Source organism: Mastomys coucha, unplaced genomic scaffold (assembly GCF_008632895.1).
Source record: "Mastomys coucha isolate ucsf_1 unplaced genomic scaffold, UCSF_Mcou_1 pScaffold7, whole genome shotgun sequence".
NCBI lineage: Eukaryota > Metazoa > Chordata > Mammalia > Rodentia > Muridae > Mastomys > Mastomys coucha.
This window is the reverse complement of record NW_022196913.1, coordinates 77,912,734-77,927,538: the sequence shown is the minus strand read 5'-3', so window position 1 is coordinate 77,927,538 and position 14,805 is coordinate 77,912,734. Positions and strand designations below refer to the sequence as shown.

The following is a 14,805-nucleotide window of genomic DNA, read 5'->3' as shown; positions in this document are numbered from 1 at the left end:
AGAAATCCGCCTGCCTCTGCCTCCCAAGTGCTGGGATTAAAGGCATGCGCCACCACTGCCAGGCTACAGTGAAGTCTTTTGTGCAAGCACCTACTATGCTTTCACTAACTGAAGCAGCATACTTGCAAGAAATTAAATGGCCCAAAATCAAAGCTTTGAAGGCAATGAAATGCACACCAGCATACTGGGGCTGATTATATTTGTATCATAGAAATTGCTAGCTATATGGTAAGCCAGAAGAAAGGGGACACGGTATAAGTTCTGTTTGCTTTCTAACAATCAAGTTGACAAGTTATAGTAAAGTTATATGGGAACAAAGATATGAGCTATACACAGAGTAAGTAAGGCATAGTTCTGAATTAAAAGTATTTTGGAGGCAGGGTCTTGCTATCCAAGTGAGTCTCACATTTGGCATCTTCCTGCCTTGCCCTCTGATCACCAAGTGAGGGGCTAAAAGTTGGCTCTGCTCGTCCAGCTACAGTTATGAAATTTGTGTTCAGTAATCAAATCAAGTGAAAATTAATATGTATGTGCATATATATAAATATATATAGCACATTATACACACAATATATATATAAATAACCAAAATGAATTACTCATAAATATGAATTGATATTACAGACTAATTAGTTTGAATTGTTATCATTCTAGGTAAAACATTGGCATTTTGATCTGTTTAAAACAATCATAAGATAACCAGTCAGCTCTTACTCTCGCTTGCGGTTTCGCTTAAAGAACCCGGCCCATTCTGTGCACGTCTTTTTGCTTCCAACCCAGAAGACCGCAGAGATACCAACAATTAATGTCATCAGATATTTTATCATAAATAGAGCCAATTCTGGTCGAGCTTTTGGGTTTGCCTACAAAAACAAAACAAACACTAACATACTTAAGATATAAAGAAAAATGTGCATTGTCAAAGTAAAGCTTGAACAAATTATAAATTTTCAGTCTGTTTTATTGTAAAAGGTTTGAATAGGTAATATGAACAATGATTTTACATTCAATACATTTCTATGAAGTTCTGAACATGAAACTTTCAAGTGTATCAACATATGGCTCTTAACAGAAAAAATAGAGTCTTGGCAGTCTCCTACTGGCAGACTGGCCTTTCAGAATTGCTAAAATATCTGTCTGTAAGTATTCACTTATTTTTCTTCACTATAATCTACATTTAAATATGTTCAGAGGCTACAAAGATGGCTCAGCAGTTCAGAGCAGTTGCTGCTCACGCAGAGAACTCAGTTTCTGTTCCTAGAACTTATCTGGTGGATCACAGATGTCTATAACTCCAGTTCATAAGAACTGTCCTTTGTGGCATAAAGCATACATGTGATACATATACACACATGCTGGCAGACATTTACACTTATGAAAAGTAAAAATTAAAACATAAAAAACAGTTAAACTCATATCTTATAGTCTTTTTGCATTAATGCACATGGTATTAAATTTTGTTTGGCTACCACAAAACAAGTATTAGTAAGATGTGAAAGTATAAAAAATTTCAAAAAAAGTAAAGTCATACTTTTTTTTAAAGCATACTAATCTTAATATATTTATTAAATAGCAATATTTTCAAACATTATTGTAAGTGTTCAGGTGTAAAAGTATTACACATATTGCACAGTATCTTGCTTTTTGTAACTGCTACTCCTGGGAAGCCTACCCACACCAGCATAGAGCAAGCTTTGCTTGAAGATTTGTTTCTTTGTGAGTTCTAACTTACCAACCAGCTCCTATCTGGATATATTTAGGTTAGCTCCCACCTAGCTCCAACTGCTAATAATGTTGCACTGTTTATCTTTCTATCACTTAAAGTGATTCTTCAGGAGGAGCTAAAAAGAAGAACTAGAGAGGGAGGAAAGGCAGAGGGAGAGAGGAAGGGAGCGACAGGAAAGCTGCCAGGTGTGTGCCATGTCAGGCAACTGTTCTGCCACTCAGCTGCATCCCAGCCAGATAAAATCTGTTTTACTATAATTAATTAATTTGCTTGAGACAAGAGTCTTGCTACATTCCCAAGCTGACTTTAAACTCAACAACCCCACTCCCTTGGCCTCCTAAGTATATAGGCACAATGTGTACTGCTAAAATGTATTTTTAAAAATTCCCAAATTTTTATTTAAAAATTCAACTGAAATTCTGTAAGAAATTATATATTTTTACAATTTTTAATTTAAAAAAAAAAGCAGCACCTTATAATAATCCTAAGCATCAGACACATGAAACATATTTTATATTGTGTGTTCTTTTTCAGTTAAGAATGGCAGGATGGGCTGGGCAAAAGTCAAATTCTATTTTTAGATGCATACTCTGCACAAAAGGTTAAGCGCAACTTAATAGGGCTTTCCTACTAATCAAAGAGGTGGAAAAAAAAACCCTCTCCAATTCAGTAGATACACTTTTTCTTTTCTCCTTATGCTGAGGCCTATTCTTCATAGTTTGCTTTTCATAACCTGACTTAGTTGTTGTTTTCAATTTAGTGTTTGAAATAATTACAGGAGACTTGCCGTATTGTAACAGAGTTACTGCTTGAAGAATGCACTCCTGGGGCAGTCCTACACAGGGGATTACTCCCTGTGTCTGATAGCTCTCCTCAAATGACCATGACAAGTGCACTTCTAGGAACATCAAAGGTAAATAGTGGTATATTCCAATGCTAGCACCTACCTGATAAGGACACGGGATGCGGTACTGATGACAATGATCAGAGAACCACGTCATCTCCCAGGTGATCCTGTTCACTAGCTCATAGACATAACAACCAAGAAGTGTCACTAAGGGCACAAGATACAGGCCACTGAAGACTCCAATGCGAATCATGAACTTCTTTAGCTTCTCTTGGTTCCGGCCATCATGCTGTATAACTTGTCGAACATGATTTAAGGAGATGATGCCAGCTAAGAGGAGAGACAGGCCAACAAATACGCAGAGGCACAGAGGCAGAAGGACGAAGTAGCGAGAGGCGTCCAGGTCATAGAGGCCAACGAAGCAAACGCCACTAATGTTGTCTCCTTCAACCTTGTTCATAGCGAGCAGCATGACAGTCAGGAACCCAGGCATGCCCCAGGCAACCGCGTGGAACCACACTGCCTTTTGTTCAATAGCTTCACAACTCCATTTTCTCCCAGCAGCTAAGAACCAGGTAATGGTGAGAATCACCCACCACACGGTGCCAGCCATTGTGAAAAAATAGAGAAACATAAACACCACGCTGCAAGCCTTATTCTTTGACCCCAGGACGACAGTGTCCCCAAGCTCCAGCTTCTCGTCTGCCTTATTACATGCCGTGCTATTGCCCAGCAAAAACCCAATGAAATACATGAGAGACACAATGCTGTAACAGACAGAGTAATATATAATTGGTCTCTCTGGATATCTGAATCTTCTAACGTCAATTAAAAACGTAAGGAATGTGAACAGAGTTGCACAAAGACAAAATATTGAAACTATTCCTATGAAACTTTTGGCAAAGTCTAGTTCATCATTTTTAAAATACATGTTGGGACACGGAGGGGCACACTGGTCAATTCCCAGAAACCTATAGCCTTGGTCCCCGGAAGTCCTAAGGTGCTTGGGACACCAAAATCCAATGTCTCTTGGAGCTTGATCTGTTTTCTTCTGTGGACCAAAAAGCTCTGTGTGTGGATCAGAGGTTACAGGAACAGTGTCATCACAGTACGGCAATCTGTAAAGTTTACAAAAACTCAATATGTGAAGTCATCACTTTTTAAATTTAAAAAAAAAAAATATTTTCATTAATGCTTTGAGGATCTCACACATGCATACAATGTACTTTGATAATATTCCCCCTTCCCCTTACTCCTCTCAGATCCACTCCTCACTTTATTTTATCTTGTTTCCAAGACCATGACTTTGCTGCATTCATAGCTGATGGGAGACTTACATGCTAGACTGAGTAGGCATCTTGTCGGCTGGGTGGACTGAGAAGGGAGGGATGGAGGGAATGAGAATGAGAGGGAGAATGAGTAAGGGCTGACCATAGTATCACACACCTTGATCTCAGAAGACAGAGGCAGGCTGATCTCTGAGCTGGAGACCAGCCTGGTCTACATAGTGAGTTCAAGGTTAGCCAGAGCTACATAGAGAGACCCTGTCTCCAAAGACAGAAAGATAGAAAATGAAAACTCATGATCTTTTAGCTTTGTTTAAAAACTGTGACATCACCTATTTCTGCTTAGGACTTTTAAATAAAGCAGTGCAGCAGTATGGACGGCCAGGGCTTCTTTCCTGTCTTCTTCCCTTTTCTCTCTCCTCAGAAGCATTAATTGCCAGAAATTTGGTTTTTATTCTCCTCAAGCATTGAAAGGTATTTTTACTATATTATTTACTAGTCATAACCTTATGAGGTAGTTTCATAGGTTCTGAACTTTATATAAATGACATGTCGTAATTTCTTTCTATATGTAACACTAGTTTTTCAGTTTACTATTGGCAGGTGTCAGTCAGCTGCATCCATTTCACCAACTGTATGGTAGCAGTTCAATGTGTAAGCGCATCGCAGCTTGCTAACAGTTCTTCTGTAAAGGATGTTCACATATTTTTCTTCTTTAGAACACAAGGGGCCAGTAATGGCTCAGCAGGTAAAGGTGCTTGCAGACAAACCTAATAATCTAAGTTTGCTCTCTCAGCCCCACACAGTGGAAGGAAAGAGCCGACACCCACAAGTTGTCCCCCGACCTCTACACGTGTGCTGTAGCATGCACACACCGCCTGCCATAAATGCATTTTTAAAAAGGAATAACCAATAACCTTGCTGATGGCTCAGAATCTCTTAGGAGTTTCTGTAGATTCTCAGATTTAGGAGAGGGGCATTTTCAATTTACCACATACTATTCCATTGTTTTGGAAGATAGTTATGCATCTACCAGAATGTGTGAGTTCCAGAGAATACTTTCTTCAGCCTAGAGATAAAATACAAAAAAACAAAACCAGAAAACTTGTCTTCCCAAGTTACTGTGTGAGGTTTCAGTATGTAAATAAAACATTTAAAGTTCTAAATCCCTAATGTCTAAAAAATAGGAAACAAAATAATTAGTCAAGATTAAAGTGCAAAGTTCAATAAACTGATGAAGATCATTTATAAGTTGACTGTGTTTAAGACACTCTCTGGTATGTCACTATGCAGACAGGTTAGGCTGGCCTATCCTGATGCATACTTCAGGCTGTCCTCCCATCTTAGCATCCTTAGTGCTAAGATTACATTTATTCACCACCATGCCTCTCTTTCAAAATTCTGTTTTCTTACTATGAACTATAACTGCAATTGGTCAAACTTAAAAAATATTAATCATATTAATGGCACTTATTCACAGTCATAGAAAGGGCTAGACAGAATAAACTGAGGTGAAAAAAGTGTATTCCTGAGATTCTTATATCTAATAAAGACAATTTTACCCTGCCCAAATATTACAGTAATACTGGTGTGAATTCCAGGCAGTTGTAAGCCACCTGATGTGGGTGCTGGGAACCAAACTCCAGTCCTCTACAAGAGTAAAACATGCTCTTAACCACTGAGCCATCTCTCCAGCCCCAAAGTGTGTTTTCTTGAAAATAGGACAGGCACACAGAGAGAAAGGGTGGCTATGAAAATAAGGGAAAGAAAGAGCAAGGCAAGTCAGATGCCAGGACTCCTGCACTGTGGTAGGTAGGCTGTGCTCCGGGGAAGGGCAGGCGAGAAAGGAAGGACAGGGAGAGAGGTGCAGAGTTAGAAGAGGCAAACTCTCAAGAGAATGCCTGGGGCTACGTCTTTGCTGTACAGTCTTGGTATAAAATGTGTCTGGGCCTTGACAAGCTGGGGAACCTGCTTCTGCCAAGAGCTGGGTTGCTTTTCTGCCTGTTCCAAAGTAAAGGCACTTGGAAGGGCAGAGGCATCGTCCTGGGAACTGAGAGCCTAAGGTGTTCCATTGTTCCAGAGTCCCAGAGTCAAACAGAAGCTGCCCGTGTGGCTGGCAAACCTTTCATCGGTCCAGGACCAAGGCTCTAGTCAGAGATTCTCCTGCTTTTGCACTTGCAGAATAATATGCCATCAAACCTTGAAGACTGTTTTTACATCCAGGAAGAAGTTAGAATATTGCTAGTAATCAAATAAAGTTTAAAAAGAGGTGTTTGTCTGCTTTACAGAAGTGAGATATGGTTTGATATTGGGTTTACATGATTGCTTTAAAAATGGAGATTCCACTTCCTATGGCAATGTATCAAGTAGTCCCAAAACAAAAGAAATTTGACTTGGTGGAAGAAAATAATGTTTGTTCTTAACAAAATCCAACTTTACAGAGAATAACTCCAAAAGGGAAGGGAATGTCAGTTTGGGGACCAGTGCGTGTTTCTGTGAGTCATGACCCCTCCTGCTCTGACACAATCCCATCAAGAGCAAACATTCTGCCCAGAGAACCATTCTACCTTCAAGAACACCTAGAATTTACTGATTTCCTTTTCCTGCCACTAAGATGTAGGACCCTTGACAATGGGAATTCTTTTCTGTGGCATCTTTGGTTGTATGACAGGAGAGATACACAGTAAGAGAACAGTGAAGAGTGGGCAGAGACTCGAGTGTTCCCCTGCTCCCTCAGCTGCCATCCCCACCAATCTGACTCTCCTGTGGACATACCATTAAACTTCGCCTGCTTAACTCTCTTCCTCAGTGATAATCCCTAGCCACTTTAGCTGTCTGTAGTTAGGACATAGGAATCAACTCAAGGGACTCTGCCCCTGGTCTGTAAGCTCCGACCTTACAGTGTGTTTATCAGAAACTGTTTACAATGCTTTTTACACCTCACAGGGACATCCCATTTCTACATGACAATTCTTTAATTTTTCCACCTTAGTCCTCATTCATTTAAAAGAGTTGCAGACTAAATTAATGCTGAGAGAAGCCCCTTCTCAGTATTCTTTCATCTTACTCGTTTTTCTTTTTATTATTTATTTTATGAGCATGAGTATTTTGTCTCTATACTGTGCATGTGTGGTGACATCAAAGGCTAAAAGAGAGCATCAGACTTCCTGGAACTAATGGGTGGTTGTGAGCTGACATGTGGGTGCTGGGAACTGAACCTGGGTTGACTGTAAGCCATCTCTCCAGCCCCTCATATCATCTTTGCATTGTACGCATCTGATAAACCAAATATCTGCTTCCCAAATACATAGGCCCAAGCATTCCACCACTGCTGCTGAATGTTTCAACAGACCAGAGTATCCACTACAACCTTAGGGTCACCCACAGGACCTGAAGGGATACAGAGCCTCTACAACCAACTCGCCCTTTCACTGTACACACCTGTCACTTCTCAAGTGTACAGACTCCAAGGCAGGACTCAGCAGGATGCAGATGCCAGCAATTCCCAATAGATATTAGCAGGGAGGATTCCTTCAGGAACCTTGGTAACCACATGACCCTCCTACTCCTACTCAGAACCATCCTGACCTCCATCCTCAGTTACAGAGTAGGACCCTCCTATCTACATTTGCACTTGGGATCCTGTGTCCTCTTCAGACAACTTCTAGGAACTGTCTCCTCTACCTTTTATATTCCTGCCTTTCCCTTGATCTTGGAAGTTCTTAGTTCTTACTCCTTTATCTCTTACTAAACCTGTTCAGTATGACCCCAACCACAGACAAACTCCATCTGCACTCTCTGTTCACAGTGAATCTTCTGAGCACCCCTCTGACCACCACAGCTCTTGCTTTGTTTCAACATCAAGTTTCCTGAAGACTGTTCATGTGTCTGACTTTATTTCCACTCCCACCAATAGTCCCCTGAAGCCTATCCTTCACCCCACCACTTTAGCAAAGTGAAGGCTCCCCCAGAGTGACCACACCTTGCACTTCCTCATCCTCGATCTTTCCCTCTTTCTGGATACACATTCATTCCCCACTTTCCTTATTGGTTCAGTTGTGACCAAATGACTGACATCTTGACAAACAAACAAACTCTCAGAGGCTGTTGAGGTGAGTTCTATGTCTTCGCTTACTCCCTCCTCAGCTGGAAAATGGAGGTGGCCAGGACAAACTGCCAAGGAGAACTTTCCAACCACCCTCATGAGATGGTAGCATGAGTGCCCTGTCCTACACAGAGGCCATTCTCCCCCTCATACACCTGTGACCTCACTGCTCCGAGCAGAAAGTCATGCTAGATGGAGCTGAGGGGCCTGACTGCTGCTTGCACCACAGCTTTTCTCATGCGTGCTGCTACAGGTACAACTGTTTTGTTCTATTTGCTTTTTGAGGCAAGGTCTCACGCTACTGGCCTTGAGCTCTTGACCTGCCTGGCACAGCCTCCTGAGCCCTGAAATGTAGGCATGTGCCACCTTGCTCAGCTTCTCACAGGCTGAGCTTGCTCCTGGCACAAGGTATCTGGACAAGCTGCTCCTGTAGCCTGCAGTCTCGTCCCCGCTCCATCACCTAAGTAACTCAGCCTCATCTTCCATTCTTTAGCTCAACAGTCAATCCTCCTGACCACCCCACACCCCAGTGCAGGTGAATGGCACCAGTACGTTCTCATATCATTAGAAACTCTCCTTGTTGTGTGACTCACTAGCACAGCTACTTATTATCTGCCCTTCACCCTTATGTCGGCTCCCTGACAGCAAGAACTATGCATGTGTATGGCTAACCAGTAGTCTACGGTGCTCACTCCCGCCATGCCTACCTATCAGGGTGCAGCAATACCATCAGTCAAACAGTGTCGGTCATACTGTGACGCACTAACAATACTAAAATGCCAGTCCATCGTTCGTACTTGTCGTTTTCATCTTCACAGAAAAGTTTCACTTACCTGTTACATTCAAGTTCTTCAGGCCATCGGATGCCAAAAGTGTCCATTAGTTTTTTGCAATCAGAAAATACTTTCTCACACAATTTCCGACAGGGTGGAACTACATGAATTTGCTCTGTGCAGGTTGGTACAAAAGCTTGGCAAAGGAACATTTCAATGTTTGGTGAACATTCTAGATTTGCAAGAGGCAGAAAGTGCTATTAAAAAATAGAGAGATCCAGTTAGGAAAACATTAATCATAAATGCTTAAAGAGAATACTTTTTCACCTACCCTCCAAATGAGTCTTAAACTCTCTTTCAATGTTTTTAAATTTTGAGGTAGTAACTTTTTGTGTTAAATTTATGTATGAGCTCTTCATACAAGATGGAAATTATGACTTTATAGGCTGTAGCTTTTTCAAGAAGTCATGCTTTGTCATTATTCATTCTTCCCATCTGCACGGGCATTCATTCATTATTCAGTGATATTTAATATTTACAGGAGACGTCATGGGGTAGCAGACACTACTCTAGGCTCTGAGGATACAGCAGCAAACTGAATAGTCAGAGATCCTTCTTCCTTTAATTTAATCCTAGTGGGAAGGGTAAGCATTAAGAAACGCATGGTATCTAATGACTCTGTAGATATAGGTGGGACAGTAAGGGGTGGCACGTGATAGAATCCTTTAGATGGGAGGTAGAGGATGCCTGTGCAGGTGACAGGAGAGCAGAATCAGTAAGGTCAGAAGTCATGGCTGGCAGAGTGAAGGGACGACAGGCGCAAAGCCTGAGGCAGGAGCAGCCTGGAAAGAGAAGCAAAGGAGAGTGGGTGGCAGAAGACAAACTGGAGCCAGTGTGGGGGTCTGGGGTCTTGAGGCCCGAAGGCTTGGTAAAGACTCTGACATGTTCTGGTGGAGTCCTTGGATAATCACATTGGTGGAACTATGGATTGGTGGGTGTAAGTTTAGCAAGCATGGGATACAGTGAGACCCATAGGAGGCTTTCAGTGGACCAGGAAGGATACAGTGCCTTTGACTGGGTGGTAACAGTGGCAAATGGTCAAATTTAAAATATATTTTGAAGGGAGAATTGTAAGACTTGTTGATGGACTGGATATAATGTGAACGTAAAAAGGTAAAGGTTGAGTCTCAAGACCCTTGGCCCGAGCAGCTTGAGCATCGTGAGATGTGGTGATCGTGGGACTGTCTGGAGGACCAGGGCTGAGTGGTGTTGTAGATGGACGGAGTGTGAGGTGCTTGTTGGCGACAAATGGAGTTGTCAGGAAGCAGATGTTTACATCTGGAGTGCACCAGAGAGATGGGGCTGGTGGTTTTTCCTGGAGCAGTGTTCTGGCAGGAGTGTTTCAGGATCTATGCTCTAGAGCATTTCCCTTACTTAGAAGTAAGAGGATCAGAAGAGGAACAATGTGGTAAAATCCAGAAAAATTGGTGTCCTGTAAGACCAAAGGAAAAATCTTCAGAAAGTGGAGTTGTGGTGGTTGATGATGTAAACAGAGTAAATACTCGGAATTTACCAATGGGTTTAGGATGGTGGCTGTCACATGCAATTACACCTGTCGTCCCTTCACTCTGCCAGCCATGACTTCTGACCTTACTGATTCTGCTCTCCTGTCACCTGCACAGGCATCCTCTACCTCCCATCTAAAGGATTCTATCACGTGCCACCCCTTACTGTCCCACCTATATCTACAGAGTCATTAGATACCATGCGTTTCTTAATGCTTACCCTTCCCACTAGGATTAAATTAAAGGAAGAAGGATCACTGTCTATTCAGTTTGCTGCTGTATCCTCAGAGCCTAGTGTCTGCTACCCCATGACGTCTCCTGTAAATATTAAATATCACTGAATAATGAATGCTTGTGCAGATGGGAAGAATGAACAATGGCAACACCAAAACAAACAATCAGACCAGAAGAAAGAGCACAACCACATCCCAGGGACAAGTATGCAAAGGAAATAATTCTGAACATACATCACGTGCTAGAAGGTAATGAAGAAATAATTCTAAAACTCAGATGGAAAGTCACTTTCAATAAAGAATTCTACATCAAGCCAACTATTTAGGTTAGGGTAAAATAATGACATTTTTGGACCTGGAAAGAATTTTAAAAATTAGCTTTCAAATTAAAAAGTAGAGTATGTACCGAGAAGGTTCCTTTTGCAGCAGTGGGAACAAATACAGAGACTCACAGCCAGACATTATATGCAGACAGTGTATGACCTTGGACAATCAGCCCTAACAGAATGTCTCTATCAAATCCCTCCCATCAGAAATCAGGAAGCCTCAGCAGGAGAGGAAGGGGAAGGACTGTAAGACAGAGGACATCAAGGAAACAAAGTGCCCTGAATCAACAGGATCTATGCTCATATGGACAAACAGAGGCTGGGACAACTTGTACAGAATTTCACGGGTCTGCATCAGATGGCATCCAAGAGCAGAAGAAGTGGACACACGTCTCCATCCTAACTCAGAAGCTATCTCCATTGATAAGCCAAGCAGTGCACACCACAGAGACGGAGCGCAACGGCGTCTGTGGAGGCTCCTTGTGCTACACTCTCTTGCCAGCCTTTCCTCTTTCGTGTTTTTCTTTTAATTTTTATTTTACTTACATATTTTTCTTCTCTATTTTTTACCCTACAGGTCCCTTATATACACATATGGCTTCCAGCTTACTGTTTTTATGGGATTCCTGGATGTGTAGACAAGTGGGTCTCTGTTCCTGTACCTTCTCTTGGACTCTCTTCCTTCTGCTTGTTTTGTTCTATTCTGAAGTGTTAGTTTTGACTTTATCACATTATATTATATTGTTACGTTATAATGTTATATTCCCTTAGAAGCCTCTTTGTTTTCTATTGAGACAGAAAGGGAGTGGATCTGAATGGGAGGGGAGGAGGAGCTGGGAGCAGTAGAGAAAGGAAATCATCAAAACATATTATGTGATGGAAAAAAATCTACTTTCAATAAGAGAGGGGGAAAGTAGAGTATGTAGCATACCTGATAAAGACATTGATGAAAACATGAAGAAGGAAAATGGCAGAGAAGGATGCAGGCCTCAAGGATGCAGAACTCAAGGATGCAGGACTCTAGGATGTTCTAACGCTGAGCCAGCTCTCCAGCCCAGGTCACTGAGATGCACCCATGCTATTCACTCCCTCTAAGTACTGAGTAACATCTGTCCCACTGTGCTAGCATACCATCATTTGTTAACTCATTCCTCTGACTGTTGATGGGACAGTCTGAAGGGGATATGGGATATCTGAATGTAGAATAACTACTAGCAGGCAGTTAAAAGAGTAGTGCAGGTAAGATGCTTAAAGGATATAGATTTGTGGCAGGAGAGACAGCTCAGCAGGCAAGAGCACCTGCCATTCTTCTAGAGAACCTGAGTTCAGATCCCAGCATCCAAGCTGGGCAACTGTCTGAAATTTGGCTCCAGATAATCCAATTCCTTTTTAGGTCCCTGTAGGCATACATCCTCAACACACACACACACACACACACACACACACACACACACAGCATATGTACACAGATACATGCACATACATGAATAAATAATAAGATACAGCTTTAAAAAGAATATATATTCTTAAAGTCACCAGCTAAAATTGACATCACATGTAGAGAATGTGAAGTATGAGAGGATTAGAATTCTGATTTGAGAGGAATGTACTGAACCTATGTCTTAGCGTCATTTTACCACAGAAAAGAGATGTTGTCATTTAAACATTAAAAAAAAAAAACAAAAAAACAAAAACCTCCTAAAGTCATAGCCGTATTACCAAGCATGCAAAGAAACCTAGGGAAAGCTCTGGCTGGTGAATTATAAGATTTGAGAAACTTCTGGAAGATAAAAAGGAATAGGGATTGTGGTTTCTTCAATATGGCCAACTAAGATAGGTCCTGACATAAACCATTTAGATTTTGAATAACCTGCAACAAATATACTTTAAAATAAGCTGAATAGAGCTTATACCTAATAAAATTTTCTTAAACTATAAAGAGCATAAAAAAACAGTAAAAACAAGGAGAGATGGACAATTTCATGGTCACAATGAGGCAGAGACAGAAGGCCAGGCTACACTCCACACAGATCTCATCTCAAAACTTACAAAACCCGACAATAGTTTTAGAGAATGTTGGACCCACACAAAAACAGGGCCACCACAGTTAGAATTCTGACATTCTGGTTGTGGGCCAAGCATTTGAGAATGGCCTAGCCATCGCTCCAGCTGGTGTTCTGTAAATCTCTGAGCCTTTGCCATTAAAAGGGACACTTAATGGTCAGTCTTTCATCTGGCACAGAAAATGTCCAGACCACATGAGAATCCTCTTCTGAGGCTGAGACAAGGCAAGGAGGTGTGAACATCTGGTACACTCACACCATTGTTAATGCTGTCCTCAACAAGTCTAATTGTAGAATAACATTTCTGGGTGTCTGATAACCACTCTGGCCAGGGAAACAGGCAGACTGACTTCAGACCTTCACTTCACCTTCTGCTCCTCCAAATCAAGTCTTCCAGTCCCATCCCCAGCTCAGCAGCACTGCAACACTGCAGCCTCCTTTTCCCCTCCCCCACTCCAGTGTATCTAACAGATATTCCCCTCCTGACTTCCCAGGCCCCAACTCCAGCAAACACTCCTGGGCAACCCACAGGCCACACTAAGCAGGGACACAGACGGGCTAACTGCAGATCTTTACCTCTCCCTCTGCTCCTCTGAGTCCAACCCCTCGGCCTCAGCCCCGGATCTGCAGCAGACCTGCAGCCTCCCTTCCCTCCTGTACACCTCCAGTGGATCACACAGAGGGTCACAGCATCCCCTGCAACATTCTTCCCCCCAACACCTTGCTTTGTCCCACCCTATCCCATAAATCCAGCAGGCACTGCCTGGGAACCCACAGGCCACTCCTGCCAAAGAGGCAAGTAAGCTAACTGAGATCTTCACCTCTCCTTCCATTCCTCAAAGTCCAGTCTCCCAGTCTCATCCCCAGCTCCTTAGCGAGCATCTGCTGTGGCCTCTTCTCACTCTGCCCCCATATCCAGGGGACTGACTTAGCAGATCTTGGTGTAACACCCTACTTTCCTTCCTCTTTTGAAAGCCCTTGACCTCACTGGGTTCTTACCCATCCTAAGCCTCAGCTCCTAATAGCCAGACACATTTACCTGGAGCCCTGAGGGGCCACACTCCAGAATTTCCTACCAGGCAACACACGGCCACCACAGAGAGGAAACAGAAACCAAGGAACAAACGCCCAGCCAACAAAGACAAGCTATCATAGACTATAGAATTACAGTCTTCCCAAGCCCATACGCCTAGATGCCAGTGTAAAAACACAATAACGCCCAGGACACTGTCTCCACTAGCGCCCAGCAACCCTACCACAGCAGGCCCTGAACATTCCAACATGGCTGAGCACAAGTAAAAACCTTAGACAGCTTTATGAATGTAGGGGTCCTTAAAGTGCCTGACAGCCAGACTCTTCAGTAGAAAGAATGCAAGCGTATGGTACTGAGTCTAACAGAGAAATCACTTTATGACTGCCACAGTGGGCTGATGGCCAACATGTAAAATCTGATGTCCAGTTGATGGCAAGATGAAAGTTACACATGTGGTCACACACATACTTTGACCTACAAGTTTCTTACAGGACAAATATGGCAAGCTTTGGTACACAGAGCTGCTACTGGCTTCCCAGGTGCTCCAGCTAGCCACTGTTGGGACTACCCAGTCCATAGACAAGGCAAGCTAACAAGTCTACTTTCAATACATATTTTCTATGGGTTCTATTCCTGTCGCCTACTATAGAAACACTGATATTTACATACAGAAAAGAGAGTAAATCAGACACTGGAAATTGAAGCCACGCCTGAAGGCCAGGCTCATCAGGTGAGGGTTTTGGGACAGGGAAAGTGCTTGTAGCAGCTGCCGCCTAGAGCCAGCAGACCTGTGCTGAGGTGTGAGCACAGAACTATCAGACACACTCATTTTGCATACACAAAAAAGG

The 14,805-nt window shown here is 42.5% G+C and overlaps 1 protein-coding gene across 2 annotated transcripts in view; it reads right to left on the bottom strand.

Annotated features, from left to right (window-relative positions):
* The window catches only part of Fzd6 (frizzled class receptor 6), a 31,836-nt gene that overhangs the window by 4,072 nt on the left and 12,959 nt on the right, over positions 1-14,805 (bottom strand). For both annotated transcript variants that reach the window (XM_031358800.1, XM_031358801.1), the window contains exons 3-5: positions 8,798-8,994; positions 2,674-3,691; positions 715-863 (exon numbers count right to left, since the gene is read on the bottom strand). In XM_031358800.1, the coding sequence (XP_031214660.1) occupies positions 715-863; positions 2,674-3,691; positions 8,798-8,994 (1,364 nt within the window). The remainder of the gene's footprint in view (positions 1-714; positions 864-2,673; positions 3,692-8,797; positions 8,995-14,805) is intronic.